Genomic DNA, 23011 nt, shown 5'->3' with positions numbered 1-23011 from the left:
CACCTTTACACATTTCCCAAAAAGGTTCCCATGCACCACAATGTCCCCAGTATGTTATAATGGTGTGCTCTTTTCCCCAAACAAATGCCCACCGCTTTAGCTATTGACATCATTGTTCCCCTAATCCATCCTGAACATGGGAGGATGCACCCAGCGCTAAATGCTAGAAGAACTAGTGCCTCTATTGAAAAATGTAACCTTTTGGGATAACATTGTTCACTTAGTAGCTCGCAGGACTTTCATTTTATTCAATAAAAAATCTAACAGGTGTTCTTAACCTTCTTCACTTCATTCGAATCAAAAATAGTTTTGTCTTTAGTTACATTTTAACAACAGAAATTGCCCAGCACTCAACAAGTCTTGGTTAGCAGTCTTTTGTTAAATTCATAGATCCTTTTTTCTCCTTCCTGTGCAGGACACTTATGATGAATTGATGATGATAATCAACTCAAGAAGAGGTGGGCTAAATCAGAACCTAGCTCTAAAGAGTCAGTATGAAAGGGCTCTGCAAGACCTGTCTGACTTGATTGAAACAGGAGAGGAGAAGATGTCTGGAGGACAGAAATGCATTGTCTCCTCTAGAGAAGAGGTCCACAATATGCTTCAGAAGCACAAGGTAAGTGTATGTAAATTGCCATGTACAGTTATAATGCTTGCATTTCTTCTGCTTGAATTGTAAGTAGATCTGCACCCATCTAAAGCTAAATCCTAATAATGGTAGAATTATCACATAGCACATGTGAAGGGAAATGGTATAGACCCAGATGGCTGGTGATCAGAAATAGAATCAGAGAAAATTGTTACACAACTCCAGTCACTTTCTCAGGCACTCGGTTTAAATTGGAGATTAGAAGATTGGAAGACTGCCAGCACACTGCTAGGAGGGGGGAGCAGAGGTAGGGAGCTGAGCTGGCTTAGGCCTTCACACTGGCACTGTCAAACCTGCATTTACATGCATTTAGAGGACATTTCTAAATGTAAATAAATGCATTTAATGGTTTTTCCAAAGGTGCCAATCACACCTGCGTTTAGGTGAAGTCAGTTTAGCGGCATTTAAAGAAAATAGAATTCTGTTCATCTAGCGTGTAAATACAACTAAAGGTGTCTAAACACGGTTAAATTTGCTTTGAAGCAGGAACATTTAAAAACAAGTTATCTGGGAAGCATACAAGTTGTTTAAACTCAGATAACATCCCCTACAATTAGAAAAGCTAAATGCAGGAGTCTCAATGTGAATCCGGTCCTACAATTAGAAAAGCTAAATGCAGGAGTGTCAATGTGAATCCGGCCTTAGACCAATACCTTGTCCCCCCAAAAAGACACGGCAGTTGATTAAGTTGGAAATAGGGCAAGGCCACAGCTTTATTGAACTTTGCAAAAGTAACAACTTTCCAAATGTATCAAACAACAATGCCAGTCACAGTTCTACCGTGAGCACCCATAAAACATAAAGTCACATAGTCTAATATGCCTGTCCTTACCATCAGTGCCAGACAGGCATTAGACTGACCCCAGAATTTAACGAGGGCAAAGCCCTTAAACAACATCAATTGCTGGCAAGGTCTAAACCACCAGTGGGAGGGTGGGCAACTCTTGTGACAGCTGAATCTCCTCAGAGCAGTTGGACATGCCCCAGAGAAGCCTTGCCCTAGAGTTCAGGCTCCACCTAGTCACCTCAGATCTTTGTAGCCAATCCTAAGGGAGCTACTTAGCGTCCCTTTTTGGTTTTCACCCTCAGTGATGCCATGCTTCCAGCCGTTAAGGCTCCCTTTCCCTAAAGGAGGTTCAAAGGGCCTTCATTAACAGCCAGTTCATAAATAAAAAATAAAAAAATCACATGTCATATAGGTGGTGGGATGGGAGGGGAATAACTCCTCTGCCACTCCTATAATACTAATCCAGTGCAGGTCTCAAAAGAATACTATTCAACAAACAATAATTATACCAGGTTCTTTATAGAATATAAAAAGAAAAAACAAACAAAAAAAAAAAACCCTGATCGGTCCATGATATGCCTAGTAGCGATAGAATATTCCTTATATAAGAAGATTAAAAGAGAAATTTGAAAAAGGCAATATCCAATAAGTTGTATTTCGGAAACCAAAAAATAGGTATACCTGCTAATGTGCATAAAAGGCCCAAGCAAAATGTAAAAAATAATTATGTAAATATAAAAAGAAAAGAGGAAAAAAGAAAGAAAAAGGAAAAAAAAAAGGGAATGAGGCCTTAGAATAGAATTTCAGGGGTTCTTCTGGGAATTAAAAGATGAATTGCTCCACAGTGTCTGCAGCTATAGAGATAAGTGAGGATTTGTTTTAAGACTCCATTACTGCTTTTTAGAGTATATAAATATTTGACTGCCCACAGCCTGACAAAGTTGCACTTTAGGAATTCAGATTTTGATGATTGATGTTTTAACATATTTGCCTTGCTTTAAATAAATTTCCATAAATACTAGTAAAGTGTCTAGTAAGAATATTTACAGAAAGGGTCCATGCACATGGCAGATTAGGGCCATAAACATTCCCAGATCAGGATATTTGTGGGTGCGGTTAGGTGTTTTTGATCAGTCGCCGACATAACAACCTGTACAAATCAATAACAGGCTGGCACAATCTGTTGCTGCTGTTTGCATGTGAATGCGCTTGAAGTGTTTGGAGTGACAGATATGTGCCCCGGAACGCACGCAGTTCACATTCAAGGTTGCAGATCTGTCTCTAACTGTGGGTTATCACTTCATGTGTGATTACATGAGAACAGCTGCAGACAGCCATGGACAATGCAGACTAAATGGATTTATGCTTGAGCCCTAACATTTAGGAGAAACATAACGTGTGTTGTCAATGGAAACAGACAATTGGAAAAAAATGTCCAAGCCTTGAGCTGGCTCTACAAATACCAGTCAGGGTTTTCAGTTTTCTTCAGCTAATATATTTTTATTTAATCCAATGTTTTATAGTAAAACTAAGTCTGAACATCTGTGCACAGTTGTAATCAACAAATGTAGGAAGGTCCGCTACAAGATCAAATACAGTTCCTGCAATGCCTCGCTAACCTCAGAGTTTGCTACTGATAACACTGTTTTATTGCGGATGAAAGAGAATTGCATTGAAGTATAGTCATATCATTGAATAATTTTGGCCAAATTGAAAAGGTTTGGCCAAATATCATTTGCAAATGGAAATATCACTTTTTATATTCATTACGAATACATGAAATATTTTCCAGGAGTATTTCCAAGGCTTGGAGTCACACATGATCCTCACCGAAACACTTTTCCGGAAAATCAGCAGCTATGCTTCTCCTAGGGAGACTCAGCAACACTCAGATTTGATGGCGAGAGCATCTGGTGTACTGAAACAAGCTCACAAGAGAGGAGTAGAGCTGGAATACATTCTAGAGGTAAGGCTAAAACCCATGAATGATTCCTATGTATATAGCACACAGCACTTATTAATTTGATTGTTATTATATTATTTGACTTACCTTACAAATCAGTAAAATGTGCATATGTATTGATTACAAAATATCTATTGATTACAAAGCTACATGGATATAGGACATACATATTTTAAATAATAAATTGTCCTGTTTTAACTTGATCTATGTTTTCAAGTGCCAAGGACTTAGGATGCGTGATATTTAATTTCTATAGAATTGCATGGGTGTATTTAAGTAGTATTTGTTTTTGTTAGAATGGATCAGGGTTTAATTCACCACTGGGTCTTAAAAACAGGACTTTGGTAAATAAATCTGCACACACACCTGGCATGGATGTACACCAAAGTTAAAGTAGAACAATAGGCAAAAGTTTTTTATTTTTAAATTTTGGATAGAGCAAGGGAGGCTTTGTTTTTTTTACATCTGTGTGCCTTTCTGGAAATTTCCCTTTACTTCTTGTCCCATAGCCAAACAGGAAATGAGAGGAAAGCCCCCCTTGGGGACCTCCAGGTCACCAGAACTATTGTCCCGATTGGAAGGATTCTCCTGTATTACTTTTCTGGGAAGAACCCAACATTTTCTTTCACTTTAAGGCCCCTTTCACACACTCCATCCGTCGGACGGACTCCGTTTATCTCAGCGGGGGATCGATCCCCTGATCCCCCACTGAGCAGGAGGATGACAGCTGTGCCTCTGCACTGTGTGTGAAGACACAGCTGTCAGTTCCCCATGCATCTCTATGGGGGAATCGGATGGGAACGGACCGTCGGTCTGTTGTCATCCGATCCTATCCGATCCGATTGGCTGGACGGATAGCAAATAGGGTTTCCATCCGTCCAGATTTGACGGATCGGATCAGATGTCAGCGGACATGTCTCCGCTGACATCCAATGCTCCATAGAGATGCATGGGGGGACCGTTCAGATACGCTAAAAAAAACGGACAGGTGGATCTGAACGGTCCGCCTGTGTGAAAGAGCCCTAACTTTCAGTGTTAATGGTAAACAGGGCAAACAGAGAGGATGAATCTCCTTAACAGAGCACAGACAGTAATAAAAACTGACAGGTGTTCTAATCCCTCTGTACTGTTTCCGAAATTAAAAAAAGTTTTGCCTTTAGTTATACTTTAAGCTCCTGGTGTCATTAGGTGAAGTGTGTTCTCCGTGTATTGTGGTGGGTAGTCCAACAGAGAGTGCAATATGTAGATATGGAGCATTCACTGTTTATCGGATTCACTACTTCCAGTGACAACGGTACAATGCTGGAAGATCTCCATACCAGAGCTCAGAAGAGCTGTAAAGACCTTGTAGGTCGATTAGAACTTGCTCTCACGCCATCCATTTGGAAATATTGCTATGAGTTTAGTTATGTTATTTTCACCTGTTAAGCTAAAAGAGAACACAAGAAAAAGCTTCATGACTAAGAGTGTCTGCAGAATTAAAATTGTCATATCATTCAGTCCGATTTGTATTTCTGTTCCTATAATATAACATATAATATAATATAATATAACAGTAATAACAGTAATTGGCAACAAGGGTAATATAATATAACAGTAATAACAGTAATTGGCAACAAGGGCAGTTGTTCCTACAAATATTAAACATCACAAGGCTCAATTCTCAGTATACAACTAATTTTTTTCTGGTCAATGTACTAACTTTATATTGCTTTTAGTAAAAGAAAAATTTAGTATTATTAACGGTTTAATTCTCTATTAATTGCACCAAAATACATACTTCATCATCTGCTACTTTCATGCCCACAAGTCATGCATTGTTATCTAAGGCAGTTCCGAATGAGGAACGTTCATATTTAAATTAAATGCATAATGTTGTTAATCTGGGCTAAACTGGGATTTATAAATAGTGCCAACAAAACTGTGTTTATATTCCCTCCTTGGCACTGACCGTTTTCCCATGTTACATTCAATTAACTAAAGGCAAATCATTCAAGGTCATTAATAAGCTTTCTAGCTTATCACCATGAGGAAATATAAAGGGAAATCTATCTTTTTTTCTTTTGTAATATTATATTTACTGTACAAAATTATGTCCTAAGGGCCAGCTGAATTTTCAGTTTAAATCAGCTAAATACATTTCAGCTGCATCAAAATGTGTGCAACGTCTTACAGTTGGTTTTCTTTAAAAAATAAACAGCCACAGCCCTAAATGGAAAAGCCTGTTCCCTACCAGCATGCTGTAGAAATAAACCCTTGCTCTCTGTGCAGAAGCAGTGGTTTCTTTGCAGATGTCTGACAAGTCCCCTTCTGAGTCAGACCTGTACCTCTGCAAAGCTCATGCTCCCTACTGACTGTAGAACTCTAGTACTAACAGCATGGGACGCCTGACTGTTGGAAATGTATTTAGCTGAATAGAAAGTTTAATAAGCTCTGGAAATTTAAAGCAAACCCATTTTGAGTAATCAAAAGGTTGCCATTGCTTGCGCCATACTGAAAATTATTTTTAACCAGCTGTTATGTTTCCTCACTAACATTATTGGTGCCTTTTAAATCACTAAGACGTGTTAGTTCTCAATCAGCAAGTCAATGTACTGTAGGAAGGTAAGCAAGATAGCTAGGCAAATACGAAGCAGTAAGCAGTAACAGCCTCTATGCTTCTCTCATTACAGGTTTTACTAAAAATATTTTTATTTTATTTTAGGAAATCACTGATTACAGGTGTACTTTAAAGTGGAACTATACTGTATCTGAGCACCAAAAAACAAAAATGCTGTTAAATTTTTTTTTCATATGCAAAGCAAACTCCCCTATCTATCCATGTCTCCATGCTTTGTTTTACTGAAAAATCACGTTGACTCCCCCCTCCAGGCCATCTTGAGTAAGGACAGATATTTCTTGTAGCATCTACCTCATGGTGCAATCCATCTGCCCTTAGCTCATGCATGCAGGTAGGAGGGTGTACTTAACTGAGAAAACCCCTCTTCCCTTTCTGAAGACTCTTGAGATGTATGGCATCATTTGCCTAGCCATGGAAACCGGGAGGTAGCGGAAGAAATGTTAAAAAAAAAAAAATTACCAAAATACTTTTCCATATACATACTCTTAGGCTAGCAGCATATAGATTGAAAGTACTCAATGTGATCAGTTATGATACCAGCACTTGGATGGTTTGAGCACAACCGATGTGACAGTTAGCATTCCTGGCATCCCGGAAATGTAACTGTTTTTTGAAACTGTTAAAGTGGAGTTCTGCCTCCCCCTCCAAAAATGAAAAGTCAGCAGCTACACATACTGTAGCTGCTGACTTTTTATATTAGGACACTTACCTGTCCTGGAGTTCAGCGATGTCGGCACCGCAGCCAATGTTTCCATCGGCTGTCGTGCTGCCGCCACCATTGCCAGTAAGGGAACCCGGCAGTGAAGCCTTGCAGCTTCACGGGCGGATCCCTACTACGCATGTGTGAAGAATGTTGCGCATTCCTATTGGCTCGGAGGAGGGGGAAGGAGGAGGGGGCCAAACCTCAGAGGGTCCGCGCCGCGGTGACATATCCCGGAAGTGGGGAAGGGTACCTGTCAAAAACAGGTACCCGTTCCCCCCTCCCCCCAAAAAGGTGCCAAACGTGGCACCGGAGGGGGGGGAGCAAAAGAGCAGAAGTTCCACTTTTGAGTGGAACTCCACTTTAAATTGATGGGTTTACTTCCCCTTTAACTGTGTGGTAGTGTTTCAACCACATAGCTAGAAGCAGTCTTGGCATATTGATTCACATGATTTGGGGAATCCCAAGTTACTCTAAAATGTACAAAAGTAAATGTACAAACTAAAAGCCATTGATGCAGTTCTTTCCTTCTGGAGTCAGCTCCTAAAAAGTGTATGTTCAGACGTTTTTCTTGGTTTTGGGGGTTTTTAGAGTTGTGAAAGTGTTAACCACTATTAGTATTTTAATTCTAATAGGGGAATCATTCGAGAGATTACCCCTTGTTTCTATTCTAATAATTTTTATTGTTTTAATGGGTTAACATAACAGCAGGTATGCCCATGCAGAAAAATGTAAATGGAAACATAATGTTTTCCTATCGTCACCAATGGGGGTGGGACGGGGCATCCCGGAGACCAAGTCTCCTTGGGGCATGGAGGCTTGGAGAGGGGGCACTCATTAGAACCCTATTTTCTTATCCTGATGACAAGTTTTACCAGAATGAAAGTTAGAGTAATATAGGGCATATATGGGTCGAATTCCGAACAAAGTTTCTCTCCAAAATTAGAAATGTCATGCATTTTGGTATCCGATGATGCCTACGGTAGGTTCAAAATTTGACCAACCAAGCCTTCAAGTACATCATGTTGCTACAGAAAATAATTTTCGTGGCTGGGAGGTTTCTTTCTGGGAACTTTCTTTTCTTTCCGGGAATTTTCTATTCTTGTGCTCATACACATTTATTTTTAGATTATATTTCTCACACGGTTCTCCCATCACTGATTAGTGATTAGTAAAACAAATAGTTTGTTTTTCAAAAAATTTCCAACACGCTCGATCACTCAGATTTCATAGCCGCACGAAAATTGGCTGTTGCTGCAGCCCAATAAGGGCAAGGAATTCTAATGATAATTCTTTTATACGATTTTTGAAAGAAAATGATTTGAAATTCGACTCCAACAGCAACACAGGGAGAAATAAAAATTATTTTCTTTAGGCGAGTGGAGGATGGCTAGTACCCCACATGTTTTTTTTTTTTTGTCTATGTTCCTGTTGCAGATTGTCTCTCACTTTCTGTTTGGTAAAACCATTATCATCACGTCAGTAAGTGTGAGAAAATCCTTCCCATGGGACTCCCAACAACAGTAAAAAGACAAAAAGACTTTTAATCATTCCCTACTCTATTTAGAACTAAGATAAAAAGTTTGTGTCTTGACATATGCCCTAATCTTTTCTTTTTGGTATAGGTTTTCTATGTGTCTTTTCCTAAATGTAAAACTTTTCTTATTTTAAGAATTTATCTGCATTACGTTTGGAGTAGGTAAATAAGATTCCTGAAAGCAAATTTTTTTGAGGAGAGGATGGGATCTTGGGATTCATTTGGTGTCTACTATGTAATCAGTGCTGAGCCATTAGTAATTAGATCTCTGCCGATAGGGAGAATCACTATTTAGATTGAGCTGCTGATTTGCCAGCTCTACTTGAATGTCAATTATCCTAGAATCGTAGGCATTAACCATATGAGCAATGGGCATGTCTCCACATTGATCAAGTAATTATTAACCTAAGGAATATAGATTCCTGTTTTTTTTTTTTCTGTCAATGGTATATTTTTTCAAAAGCTTAGGCGTGTTATTCCCTTTATTGATGTTCACTATGTTAGCTTATTTACTTATTGTCAATGTCTGGTTATTAACTTTATTTGTTTGAAACTGTATATATTGAATGGTGTTTTCTGTATTGCTAACCACAAATCTCTAGACATGGATGCAATTGGATGAAAAATATCAAGACCTAAGCAGGCAGCTGGAAACAATTGAGAGCAACATACCTATTGTGGGGCTTGTGGAAGAATCAGAAGAAAGACTAAAAGAAAGAATTCAGTTGTATCAGGTACATCAATATATTTTATCAATATATTTTATGTATCAATATATTTTATCATCCCCAAGTAATTAAATGTATAATATGAATCATATTTTATTCACTTAGCCTGTTTGTGTAATCATGATCTACATTTTAATCTCAATATAGTAATTTTCATATGTTCTCCAAGCCTGGTGTTGGTTTGTTGATAGAATAGTATGAAGAACACATCTAAATAAGCTTCATCTTGTAGTTGCAAAGGCTCTGAAAGATATGTGGCAGCTCTGGGCCAATAAAAAAAAAAATCTTGTATTGCCACTCCAAGCAAGAGAAATAGTTCTCTCCCCTGGTCCTCAGATGCGGGGGTCTTGGCGTCCAAACAAACTGATCCAGCAGTAATGATATTAAGCATCCAGGACACTGCTCTCCCGACCTGACCCATGTAAGGTGTTAGGTGCCTTCAGCCAGCGCTACTCCACTAACCATGCATTTTGACACATTTCATTCCACCCACCAGGGCTAAGTCATATGGTCGGGTCAAGTACTGGATGCTTAGTTCTGGACCAATAGCTATGAGAAATTGTTCTGGTGTTAAAGAAGGGCATATGGGCATACTGATCTTTACACCCATAAGAAGGGCCATATTCACCCGGGCAGAATGCACAGGTGTTCAATGCAACTGCATGTAGGCAGTCTGTTCAAATCAATACCAGGTGACCTAATCAGACAGACTACGTTCTGATTCGTGTTTCAAGCTCACACTGATGTACACTACAGTCCAGGAGGTTCTTGAAGATCTGTGCAGGTCAATGCAGCTGGCCATCTGTCATTGATTTAAACAGGCTGACTGCACACAGCTGCATAGAACACTTGGGCATCCCATGCAGGTGAAGGCAGCCCTTTTTTGGGTGTACAGATTAGTACTCCCATGTATATGCAGCCTAAGAGAAGGCTAAAATGGGTCTGAAAATGTCAGTGTAACCTGATAGCAATGAGGGCGACTCTGACTGTGGTTTAGGTTACGCTGACATTTTAAGCACCATTTGAGCCTTAAGCAAGCCATACATGAGTTGATTTTCTTTCCTGCAACCACAGACAGTGTTGACAGGGGAATCTCCCCTGCCGAGTCATTGTATTCTCCCTACGGGGGGGGGGGGGGGAATAATCCCTGTTGGGAGAAGGTGGTGATTATTGCTAGAGGCTATACAAGCCACTAGCAATAATTGCATGCAAAATCTGGCAGGCTGGTTGTACTCAAGTTGGACCTGCCCATAAATGGTTTCTGCTGAACCGGCGGAGATTTGAACCGTCGATGGCTGGCCTTAATCTTGTCTTCATAATGTATTTTGTTGTGGTTCTTACACAGTTTTATTAAGCCATGATCCCCAAACGCATTGGCTGTTCTTGTTAAATAAAGATCATAAACAAATTTCTGAGCAAGATTACCATTTTTACTAGAAGCGCCTAGCTACATATCCAAGATTTGTAGTTGCAGGACTAAAGCTCCCCAGTTGATGACTTGAGAACCCTGTGACTTGCACCACTTCCTCTTATTAGTCTAAGTGCCTTTAAACAGGGATCCTCAAAATAGAAGCTGCACTATACACCCATTTAATATTATTTCATCTCAGTGTTTAACATTGATGTCATCATTAATTTATTGGTTTGTCATTGTTGTTAAACATACAGCATCTAAATAGGGCTCAAAGTCCAACAGTAGTTGGTTACCGATGTGCTTTGATTTTGGCTGGTGTAAGTAAGCTAATTAACCAGTTCTCATTGATTGCTATTTACAGTGCTTTAAGTCCAGCTTGGCAGAACACCAACCTGGACTTTACCAAGTCTTGGAAGATGGGAAGAGATTGCTGATGTCAATCAATTGCTCAGAGCTAGAGAGCTCACTGAATCAAATAGGAGAACAATGGCTGAACAGCACCAGCAAGGTTTCTAAGGAACTGAACCGACTGGAGAATATCCTCAAACATTGGACAAGGTATCAAAAGATTACACGGATGCCCAATAGGATCTAGCACCAAAACTAAATATTTATTAGTGACACATTTGTATTATTTTAATGAACAGATTTTCCCAATGTATATGGAATATAAATATGAAAATTAGTCTGAAGCTCTACTTAACTGTTTTATTGCCATATATATAAAGGTTGGGTTACAGCAGGACTACTTGAATCAGGCCAACTTAGTAACCCTTATGTCCAAGGCTGTAAGTTTATGGTTGTATCGGTGACCAAATACTGACAGCTAACTGGTGCTCATGACTGCTTGCAACGTCACCGTACATCCATTCATGCAATTTACAACACTCCCCCACACTGCTGCATTCGCTTTCCTTGAATATAGGAAAAACAACAATAGTCAGCATGTGGCTGTAGCAGCATGGGGGGGCATAGAAAACGTTATGAATAGATGTAATGACATCCATTCATAATGTTTTCTACATTTCTCATTAGCAACTGCACCACTGTTTACATTTATTTTCAGAATGGAAAGGGGGGAAACCAGTAAACATTATTTGGATGTTTACTGATCTCCTGCAAAGTAAAACGGAATCGGATGTGCTTATTTATGAGCACTTCTGGGTTCAGGGGGAGTGCTGGGTGCCCGGGGAGAAGGAGATCAAAGACTCTGTGGAATCCCACAGATTTACTAAAACTACAGAGTGCAAACTCTGGTGCAGCTCTGCATAGAAGCCAATCAGCTTCCAGGTTTTTTTTGTCAATGCTTAATTGAACAAGCTGAAGTTAAAAGCTGATTGGCTTACCATCACAGTTGCACTAGATTTTGCACTCTCCAGTTTTAGTAAATAAACCTCCATGTCTTCCTATTCTTTCTCCAGCACAAAGTGGCACCTCTATTCATGCTAGCCATAGTCAGTTGTCTCTAGTCTATCCCGGGCGTAAAAAAGAGAGGGTGGCTACACTCCTACTGGAGGTTTGGGAGGTTTGGAGAAGGTTAAGAGCTATAGAAGACCTTTTTTTGCTAGGAAAATCTACTTGAATAGAATTTTCTTTTTTTAAACCAGAGTTTAGTGCCACGTTAACAAATTAGCCAAACTAGCATGTTGCTGCCAAATGCAATGCAATAGTGCATTTCCTATAGGTTCTGATGTTTTTCAGTAACTATCTTAAGAGTAGGCTTGTAACTTGTTACAAAATTGTCCAGATAATTTAAAATACTTGTATAAAAGAGCTAAATTGACTATTACATTTCATTTCTTCTTTTAGATATAAAAACGAGTCAGCTGAACTTGTTCACTGGTTGCGCTCTGCAATGGATAGATTGGACTTTTGGACTGAACAATCTGTTACTGTGCCTCAAGAGCTGGAGACAGTCAGAGATCATCTAAGTGCTTTCTTGGTAAATATATATAAGCTGGTTAAGCAGCTGATATAAAGGTGCCTGCATCAATGTTGGTGCCTGCATGCATGTCTACCCTATTTTGAGTCATGTGGGACCCCAAAACCCTATGTGACAGCTGTTTTATCCTGTGGACAGTAAAGAATCTACAATCAAACTATCAATTTCCTGGTTTTCATTAAAGAAACTTTCTATTTGGAATGGGTAAAATGAGAGGATGAGCCAGTCTGAGCAAACATTTATATTGCAGCTTACCATTTCTTAGATGTGACTGCATTAGTTTTAAATTTTTTGGATTTTTTTTCTCTTATTTGCATCTGGTGATCCAGCCTGTAAGTCTGTTGTTGTTCAAAAGAACAATCTCTCCAGGCGGATGTATCAGCTGCAGAGATGAGACAAACCATTTAACACTGACGGGGTGCTTAGAATGATAATTTTTTTATTTTTTATTTATGTAAAACATTTATCCTATGGGTCCTTTCACACGGCCGCTCCGTGTGTCCGCAAATCATCCTATTTTTTTGCGGATGATTTGCGGACATAATGTAAGTGAATGGCACTGCGGATGTCAGCGGAATACCATCCGCTGACATCCGATTTTCCTCCTTTCAGTTCTGTTCCGTTTTTTCAAATGGAACAGAACAGAACCCTATTTTTTCTTCCGTGTAAAAAACGGAAAGGAAGGAAAATCGGATGTCAGCGGTGTCATCCGCTGACATCCGCAGTGCCATATACTTACATTATGTCCGCATATCATCCGCAAACGGATGGGATGATATGCGGGCACACGGAGTGGATGACACAAATGTCATCCGCTCCGTGGAAAAAAAAAAAAAAAAGTCCCGCAGCGGACCTTTCACACGGAGCGGCCGTGTGAAAGAAGCCTAAAAGAAAAAAACTTTTTGCTGTGACTACCAAAAATGTGTAAATCTGTTACTACATCTAGCACTCTCCTCACCCCGGACCGATAATGCTGCTGTCCAAAGGTGCCCCCTGTACTCATTCATCCGGAGTATAATCAGTCTAATGCAAAATGCAGTCTAATGTGTTACTGGCCAGATCACCAGGTGAAAAGAGAGGGAAAAATGCCTAAAAAAATAAAATGAATAAAGCCACCACATCTAAGTATTGGCAACCTGCAATATATTACATTCTGGTTTCCGGGTTTAACACTTATATAGGGATTTCATACTGAAGATAGGGAGTAAATGGTTCTCATACTGAAGATATGGAGTAAATAGATACACGTTTGAACTTTGTAAGTTCCAAGGCTAGGTTCACACTAGAACATGGTTCCAAGAAACCCACGATCCTTGCATGTTTCCTGCACCACATTCAAAATGCATTGCAGTTGCGATCTATAGCGGGTGTCAATGTTAAGTTATCGACACCCCAAATACAGGTTGCAAACGTAGTGTCTGTGCCTGCACTGGATCCGGTTACAGTGCGTTTCCAAAAGTAGTGCATGCACTACTTTTGTTGCAATGCAATTTCATTTTAACTGAATGGGCTCAAATCACACAGCAGTAAATCGCATGTGAATCGAGCAGGGACGCGCAGTGTGTCCCTGTGTGATTCATAGTGTGAATCGGGGTCTAATGTGTTTTTTGTAGCAGTGAATGGGCACCATCATATGATGCCCACCCACTAGTTAGGAATTACATTTGGATTCACTGCTGCCATGGGTTTGCAAGTCACAAGAACCCATAATTTGAGTGGGCTCACAGCAGCCATGTTGTCATGGTTTGTTAAAGCTGTAGGGGACAATACAGATTTTGTTATTCCTGTTTGTATATTTATTTACTTTTATTTTGGCATTGATACATGTCACCCATAGTGGTGCCCAGCTTCCCATATCTATTGTTTGCAATGGCTTGCATTATAGCCCTACAAATCAGCATAATTTAATAACAAAATTCGCAAAGCTGTTAGTCAACTAATTTTATCCCTAATATTGTTTTGCATACCAAATACTGGTATTTCATACAGATCCAAACATTAGAATTATTCTAGCTACCGGTATCTTTACACATACAAACCTTACTGAGATTAACATGAGAAGCCGTTGCTGACCTCCCTAAGAAAAGCTACCTGGCTACCCCAGAAAAAGCATGAAGCAACTTAAATAAGAACTCCTGATTTGCATGCTCGTTTATGGTGATTGATCCACAAAGTACCTAAGCAATTGGAACAGCATGAAAACCGGGCAAATAGTATTTTCAGAAAGGGGTCTACTTTAGAAACCCTATTATTTTCCTTTAATTGTCAACATCTTCATTAATACTGTACAATGGGTGGGCACACTCTTAAAAGTGTGAGCAGCAGTCATATAGTTCTTTTTGGTGTTTTAGCACTAATAATCGTAATAATGTTGTTAAAAGTATATTTTTGTTTTGGTTGCGCTGATTATTTTTATATTTTTATACACATCTTCGCTAATACTTTTAGGAACTGAATTGGTACAAGAGAAGTAAATGATCTCAACTTGACATTTGTTTTACCATGTCCTTCTAGGAATTCTCCAAAGAGGTTGATGCCAAATCTTCTCTGAAATCATCAGTGCTGAGCACTGGAAACCAGTTGCTTCGTCTGAAGAAAGTGGATACAGCAGCACTTCGTTCTGAACTGGGAAAGATAGATAATCAGTGGACAGAGCTCCTCACTCATATCCCCGTAGTACAAGAAAAGCTTCATCAGGTATGATAGGACAGTCTGATGTCACTAAATGATAAATTATTACAGTTTCCAGGCTTTAACTGCTTGCCAACCGCCGGACGACTATTTACTGCGGCAGTCAGCCCCGTACAGGCAAACCGATGTAGGGCTACGTCGGTCGCCTACGAGCCTCTAGGGGCGAGCGCTGGCTCCTGCCCCCGATCATTCCCTGACATGTCCGCGAGATTGACCGGCGGCTCTGATGTCCACCGGTCACCCGCGATCTCCCGGTGGAGAGGGAGAAAGGCAGGCGGCTAATATAAACACAGCCACCTGTCATTCTCCCTGATCTAACTGCAGAGACTACACGATCCTGCTATGTAGGATCGTATGTCTCTGTGGTTACATCACTAGCCACGCCCCTTTACAGTTAGAAACACGCCCCTAGGGACACACTTAACCCCTTGATCACTAATAAAGTTAACCCCTTCCCTGCCAGTGTCATTTTTACAGTAACAGTGCACATGTATAGCACTGATTACTGTAGTAATGTCACTGGTACCCCCAAAAGTGTCAAAAATGTTAGTCAGGGGTCCGATCTGTCCGCTGAAATGTCGCAGTCCCGCAAAAAAATCGCAGATCGCCGCCATTACTAGTTAAAAAAAAACAATAAAAATTACATAAATCTTTCCCGTAGTTAGTAAACACAATAACTTTTGCACAAACCAATCAAAATACGCTGATTGCGATTTTTTTTTACCAAACATATGTAGCAGAAAACAAATTGGCCTAAAATGTTAAAAAATTTTGATTTTTAAATATTTTTTTTTTGGGGAATTTCATGTGAAAAAATTTGAAAAATATTTTTATTTTTTCAAAATGTTGTCGCTATTTTTGTTTATAGCGCAAAAAGTAAAAATCGCACAGGTGATCAAATACCACCAAAAGAAAGCTCTGTTTGTGGGAAAAAAAGATTAATTTGGGTACAGCGTCACACGACCGTGCAATTGTCTGTTAAAATCACGCAGTGCCGAATCACAAAATAGGCCCTGGTCTTTGAGCAGGAAAATCCTCCGGGGCTTAAGTAACCTTTTCCTTTGTCCAAGCAAGACAGAGTAAGAGGGTCATCTAACATTCCCCACTTCCTTTCTTCGCTCTCACACCACTCCCGTGGCTTCTGGGAATGGGAAAAGAGTGCCTCGTGTAACCATAGATTACACAGGTCACAAGGCACCAGTGCTGTCACAAGGAAGAACGGGAGGGTAGTGAGTCACATGCTGACCTATAACTCAATATCTAGACCTATACTGGCTGGCTATTTAACTTTGTTCCAAGTGTCTCAACAGTGGGGAGTGGGGCGGTGTAGCAAGAATAAGATAAGCATATGCTGTTGGAGGGTGGAGATAGACGTAGGTGACCTTTCTCTTTTGCTATGTGCGCACGAAGGAAAGGGTTGTCTTAAGAAAGCCTGTGTTGAGAAACGGTACACTGCGTTCACAGGGCCCAGCTTTTACATAAATATAGGGGTGGATTTACTAAAGGCAAATAGACTATACACTTTGCAAGTGTAGTTGCATTCTTCAAGTGCAGTTACTTCAGAGCTCAGTAAATGAGTGGAAACTCTGCTGAACTTCAATCATCCAATCATGTGCATGCAAAAATGCAATTGTTTAAAATTTTCCTTGCATGTGATTGGGTATTCTTTGCAAAGTGAATCTTCACCTTTTTACTAAGTTCTGGCGCAACTGCACTTACCAAGTGCACAGTCTATTTGCTTTTAGTACACCCACCCCATTGGGCCCCCATCAGTTTATTGCATGCTATATGGCCTTGTCAGTTTTCTCCCATTCCTGCATGCCTAGAGGAAAGGAATTCAGTGAATCATTCTACTTTTTGAAAAGGCAATATTATGTGTAATTATGTCAGTGAATACAATCTTTTTAAACATGGGGACTTATAATTATATACAATAGATGTCAGTAAACATACTGTAAATGAATGTATGCTCTATAGAGTCTTACTTAGAAGTACTAATAGAGGTATACTTGGAAATCCAGTGTTAATGTAATTGTTTCCTTTTCTGTTGCCTTTTCTTTTGCCTTTCTTGTCTTCCCCCTTTTTTCCTTAGCCTTTGCTCTCAATTTTTCTTCCTTCTTCCCTTTCCTCTTCCTTCCTTTTTTTCCTTCTCTCTTCCTTCCTTCTTTACTTTCCCCTTTCTTTCCTTTTCCTTCCTTCCTCATGTATTTAAATGCAGAGAAACCACAAATTTCACAGTTCCGCAATTATTCTATGTCCAATCTGCCATTATATGATATGTGACTTTGAAACTTTGTTTTATTTTTAGCTGCAGATGGACAAACTTCCTTCACGCCATGCCATTACTGAAGTCATGACTTGGATTTCCCTGATGGAAAATGTAATTAAGGAAGATGAACAGAACATCAGGAATGTTGTAGGATGTGAAGCTATTCAGGATTATCTGCTGAAATACAAGGTAATGTTAAACCACCGAGGGGGGTATCAATACACTTTTCCACTGAACTGTGGTAATAATTGTTATACTAAGTGGCATTATCTAGTCTCCCTAAATGGATAATATTGAAAGGATAATATCTTTATACTTTGTTCCTTGAGAAGTCAAAATTAGGACACTTTACCTGTCCAGGAATTCTGCAATGTTGGCACTCCAGCCAATTTTTCAGTCAGCTCTTGGGTTTTGCTGCCGCCATCCCTTGTACGGGAAACTGGCAGTGAAGCCTTGTGTCTTGTGGCTTCACGACTGATTCCCTACTGTGCATGAGCAAAGCGTGCTGAGCTTTGGGAATGACTTGGAGGCGGGGGAAGGAGGAGGGCAGTTGAAATTCCAGGGGACCTTGCCGCAGTGGGGTCACCTGGAATTAGGGATGGGTACCTGTCAGGTGCCAAATATAGCAGCAGGGGGGTGGGGAGCAAACAAGAGTAGCTTCCCCTTTTGGGTGGAGCTCCGCTTTAACATATTTAACATGTTTACATATTTTGAACAAGCAGTAAAATCACTTAAACAAGACCTCATTCATCTCTGTATTTCTAAGTATTCTTACTCATCCAGCATGTGTTTCTAAGGCTAGATTCACTTTAAACTGCTGAGATGTGTTGCGTTAAAGCATACATATTATTTGTACGTTAAAGTGGACTGCGTTACATGGTTCATTCAAAATAAATAGGCTGGCAGCACATCTTCTCTAGCAGTGCATTGCACCACAACACATACTGTATTCATGTGTAGCTGTGCGTTGTGCTGCATAGCAGCTCAGTCAGCAATGTGCATTGGATTTCCATTTAGAAAAGAGATAACATAAAGAGAGGCCCGGAGTAAAGGAGAGAATAGACATGGACGGAGGGCCGGCGTGACAGGGGTTAAAGGGGTTTTGGACAAGGAGGGGTTTTCAGCCCAGTACGATAGAAAATATAAGTGGTGGGACTTTTAATTGGTGTTTTGGCCAGGAAGGGGTGGAGTTACAGGGAGGGATCAAGCTAGAGACCTCAGGAAGTCTTCAGTCAGAGGAAAGCTGCATTGGAGAATATTTCCCACCCTTCCTCCTATTTTCTTGTATTTTCTTGTTTTTTTCTGACATTTGGTTTTTCGGTCCACCGCCCTTGTTTTTGGTTTTCGTTTTAACAGAGGCTTTCTTCTTTTGGGGTGGTTCTTTGTCATGGCAGCAAGCGGGGTACAAGGTCCTGGTAGGTTAGTATGGTGCAAACTTATACTTGGTAGGGACCCGTCTGAGGTGCGGCTCCCAGATGGTGCAAACTTATACTTGGTAGGGACCCATCTGAGGTACGGCTCCCTGATGGTGCAAACTTATACTTGGTAGGGACCCGTCTGAGGTACGGCTCCCTGATGGTGCAAACTTATACTTGGTAGGGACCCATCTGAGGTACGGCTCCCTGATGGTGCAAACTTATACTTGGTAGGGACCCGTCTGAGGTACGGCTCCCTGATGGTGCAAACTTATACTTGGTAGGGACCCATCTGAGGTACGGCTCCCTGATGGTGCAAACTTATACTTGGTAGGGACCCGTCTGAGGTACGGCTCCCTGATGGTGCAAACTTATACTTGGTAGGGACCCATCTGAGGTACGGCTCCCTGATGGTGCAAACTTATACTTGGTAGGGACCCGTCTGAGGTACGGCTCCCTGATGGTGCAAACTTATACTTGGTAGGGACCCATCTGAGGTACGGCTCCCTGATGGTGCAAACTTATACTTGGTAGGGACCCATCTGAGGTACGGCTCCATGATGGTGCAAACTTATACTTGGTAGGGACCCGTCAGAGGTATGGCTCCCAGTAGTTGGTATGTTGGTACCTGCAGCGCTGCTTTAAGTAACTTAATAAATATTCTAATTAATCATAAATAATCATAAAAAGTGGATATTAGAATATATATGGTAAACATTCATAAAAGTGCATAATCAAAATATAAAGTGCATAGTAAGTGCATAAAAAATGTCCATAATTTTAGTCCTTCAGAGTAACAAAGTGCTTTGGTGCTTGATCCGTGCTTGATCTGGGGTCTCCCCCTGTGATAATCTACTTACCACAATGTGGTTAATAACAGGCAAGGAATGCTGATTATCCTCTGCATTGGGTTCCTCTGGGACTGCTGAAAAGTGTGTTAACGGTAAGATCCTTTGCAATAGTTAGTAATCCCGAGTTTGTACATAAAAAGAAAAACTGATCATGGTGAAGATCGTTGGGACAAATACGTTTATTGAGGCAAACAGGGGTATACTCACAAACATGGTATAAAAACACGCATTGAACAAAAGCTCGGTGGTCAGCTGCTCCCGCAGCGTGCGCTTCACCGGCCAGAAATGACGTGGCAATCCGCTCTGCCAATCGCTAGACGCGTTTCGCTGTCAATCACAGCGTCATCTGTAGCTATCTTACTCCAACCTGTGGTCATGTGGTTATTTATAATGGTGGAGGAGAGTGATGATCAGAGCAGAATGGAGACAAATCCTCTTTAATCCCCTAGTCATGTCCTTTGAGTCAGGAGCTGGTAAAAAAAAAAAAGGTTATGCAGTATATGGTAGTGCTGGATAGCATTATGTAAATAAAGAAAAAAAATACGTTTATGTCAAAGTAAGCACTGTATTACTTCCATTCAACAATTCAGAATATCTTTTGTATTTTTTTTTGCAGGGATTTAAGATTGACATCAATTGTAAGCAGCTGACAGTGGACTTTGTGAATCAGTCAGTGCTCCAGATCAGCAGCCAAGATGTGGAAAGTAAGAGGAGTGACAAAACGGATTTTGCTGAGAAGCTGGGAGCCATGAACAGACGCTGGCAGATCCTTCAAGGATTGATAACTGAAAAGGTACTAATAACATACATACTTAAAGTGGAACTACACTGCATCTAAGCATCAAAAGCAAGAACACTATTTAATTTATTTTTATATGCAAAGCAAACTCACCCATTTATCCACATCTCCATGCTTTATTTTGCTGAGAAATCACTTTGAAAAACCCCACGGCCATGGCCATCTTGAATAAGGGCAGATGATTCATGTAGCATTCACTTCTGGGATCTATCTGCCCTTAGCACAGGCATGCAGGCAGTAGGGTGTGCTTAGCTGAGAAAACCCCTCTTTCTGTCCTGAAGATTCATGGGATGTATAACATCATTTGCTTAGGCCTGTAAACCAGGAAGTAAATGAAGAAATGCAAAACAAGTTTAAAACAAGTATATGTTATATACTCTCCTATCTATTTACTAATGCTAGCAGCACGAGGATTAAAAATAGTCAAGGTTGATTGAGAGAGTGAAGACTTGCTTTAACTTAAACTTAAATGTAACAGGTATATTGTTGATTATCTATTTTCGTCATGGTAATATAAAATAGTTGGCAGTGGTGGTGAACTTAAAAATTATAGAGGGGCTCTTGTGTGGTCTGTTCACTGAAACTTTTAGAGGATAGCACAATGGCAGCTACTTTCCATCTGTTGAAGTGCAATGTGTTGAACTAGGAAGCCCATTTTAAATGAATGGGCTGTAAAGTATTTCAACGTTTGAAATCTTTGGTCCTGCAGTACTTTTACTTTTGCTGTACTTTTAAACTACATAGTTTAAACTACTATAGTCAAAACATTTATTTTTTTATCTTGAATAGAGCAAGGGAGGGTTATAACCTCTGGCAGGTTTTTTCAATATCTGTGTGCCATTGTAAGGAGATTTCCCTTCACTTCCTGTCCCATAGCCAAACCAGGAAGTGAGAGGAAATCCCTGCAAATTAAGAGAATTCCTTTGGGACCCCCCCCAGGTCACTAGAACTACTGTCACCATTGAAATATTTCACTCCTATTAATTTTCTGGGGACAACCCACAATTTGGGATTTTCTTTTACGTTCACTTTCAATTATAATGGTGAACAGGACAAATAGAGAGGGTGAATCTCTGTAACGGGGGCACAGAATATATGCGATACAAACCAAATAGGTGTTCTAATCCCTCTCCTTCTATCCAAAACTAAAAAAAAGCTTTGTCTTTAGTTATAATTTTACTACAAAGCACACTGAAGAGAAAGTGGTAATACGTTTTCGTCCCACTTGGTGTCAGTGACAGTAAAAGAAACTCCCAGCATTGTTGTCAGGGGCCACAATAATAACCCCTAGCATTGGTGTCAGTGGACGTAATAATACCGCAGCATTGGTGTCAGTGACTGCTAAGTAATCCCTAGCATTTATGTCAGTGGTCACAATAATAATCCCTAGCATTGTTGTCAGTTGACGCAATAATAACCCCTTTAATTGGTGTCAGTGGACAAAATAATAACCCCTAGCATTGGTGTCAGTGGCCATAACAATAACCCCTAGCATTTGTGTCAGTGAACGCAATAATACCGCAGCACTGGTGTCAATGACTGCCAAATAACCCCTAGCATCGTTGTCAGTGGGCGCAATAATACCGTAGCATTGGTGTCAGTGACTGCTAAATAACCCCTTGCATTTATGTCAGTGGTAACAATAATAATCCCTAGCATTGGTGTCAGTGGACGCAATAATACCGCAGCATTGGTGTTAGTGACTGCTAAATAACCCCTAGCATTGGTGTCAGTGGATGCAATAATACCGCAGCATTGGTGTTAGTGACTGCTAAATAACCCCTAGCATTGGTGTCAGTGGATGCAATAATACCGCAGCATTGGTGTTAGTGACTGCTAAATAACCCCTAGCATTGGTGTCAGTGGACGCAATAATAACCCTTAGCATTGGTGTCAGTGGACGCAATAATACTGCAGCATTGGTGTCAATGACTGCTAAATTAACCCTTAGCATTGGTGGCGGTAACTGCAATAATACACCCAACATTGATGGTCAGGAATAGTATTGTTTAAACCCTCTTAATTATTGGTCAACGGCAAATCTAGTAACCCCCCCCCCTCCCTGCATTAATGGCCTGTGACAGTGTTATTTTAACCCCCACCTTGTATTGGTGGCCAGTGGCAGTCCTGATAAATCACTCATCACCAATTTCAGCTTAATTTTAGTGTTGGGTGCAGCACAAAAAATCCTTAGCATATAATTATAATTTTCATCTTTTTCCTAAATACCTTCTTCAATGAATAATTCCACACAAGAGTCTAGGTGCAAATCGTACAGACATTTTATTAATGTGGCTGTTTCAAAGTCCTTTGATTAATATTTTATTACTCAGCAGAAGTTCTTTGTGTTCTTCACATGGATCTTGCTACGGATAACCTAATAACCTTTAATGCACAAATAGTATTACTTTGTAAAGTTTATCTTATCTTATGGTCTATCTTTCCATGTTCAAAATTTTTATTAAAAGAAAAGTAGAACATGTTACAATAGGATGTGCACTTAAGGTTTATCTTATCCACGGACCAGTGATATTTCTAAATATACATTATAAAAATATACGCTATATTACCAAAAGTATTGGGCCACTTACCTTTACACGCACATGAACTTTAATGGCATCCCAGACTTAGTCGGCAGGGTTCAAT

The 23011-nt window shown here is 40.1% G+C and overlaps 1 protein-coding gene across 2 annotated transcripts in view; it reads left to right on the top strand.

The window, feature by feature from the left end:
• Positions 1 to 23011, top strand: part of SYNE1 (spectrin repeat containing nuclear envelope protein 1) — a 645053-nt gene that overhangs the window by 489624 nt on the left and 132418 nt on the right. For both annotated transcript variants that reach the window (XM_082249740.1, XM_082249741.1), the window contains 8 exons: positions 416 to 616; positions 3229 to 3402; positions 8859 to 8990; positions 10760 to 10956; positions 12208 to 12340; positions 14855 to 15037; positions 17340 to 17489; positions 20183 to 20359. In XM_082249740.1, the coding sequence (XP_082105866.1) occupies positions 416 to 616; positions 3229 to 3402; positions 8859 to 8990; positions 10760 to 10956; positions 12208 to 12340; positions 14855 to 15037; positions 17340 to 17489; positions 20183 to 20359 (1347 nt within the window). The remainder of the gene's footprint in view (positions 1 to 415; positions 617 to 3228; positions 3403 to 8858; positions 8991 to 10759; positions 10957 to 12207; positions 12341 to 14854; positions 15038 to 17339; positions 17490 to 20182; positions 20360 to 23011) is intronic.

Source organism: Pelophylax lessonae (assembly GCF_965119305.1).
Source record: "Pelophylax lessonae genome assembly, chromosome: 3".
Classification (NCBI taxonomy): domain Eukaryota; kingdom Metazoa; phylum Chordata; class Amphibia; order Anura; family Ranidae; genus Pelophylax; species Pelophylax lessonae.
Note: the sequence above shows the minus strand (reverse complement) of the source record. Positions and strands in the feature narration are given on the sequence as shown.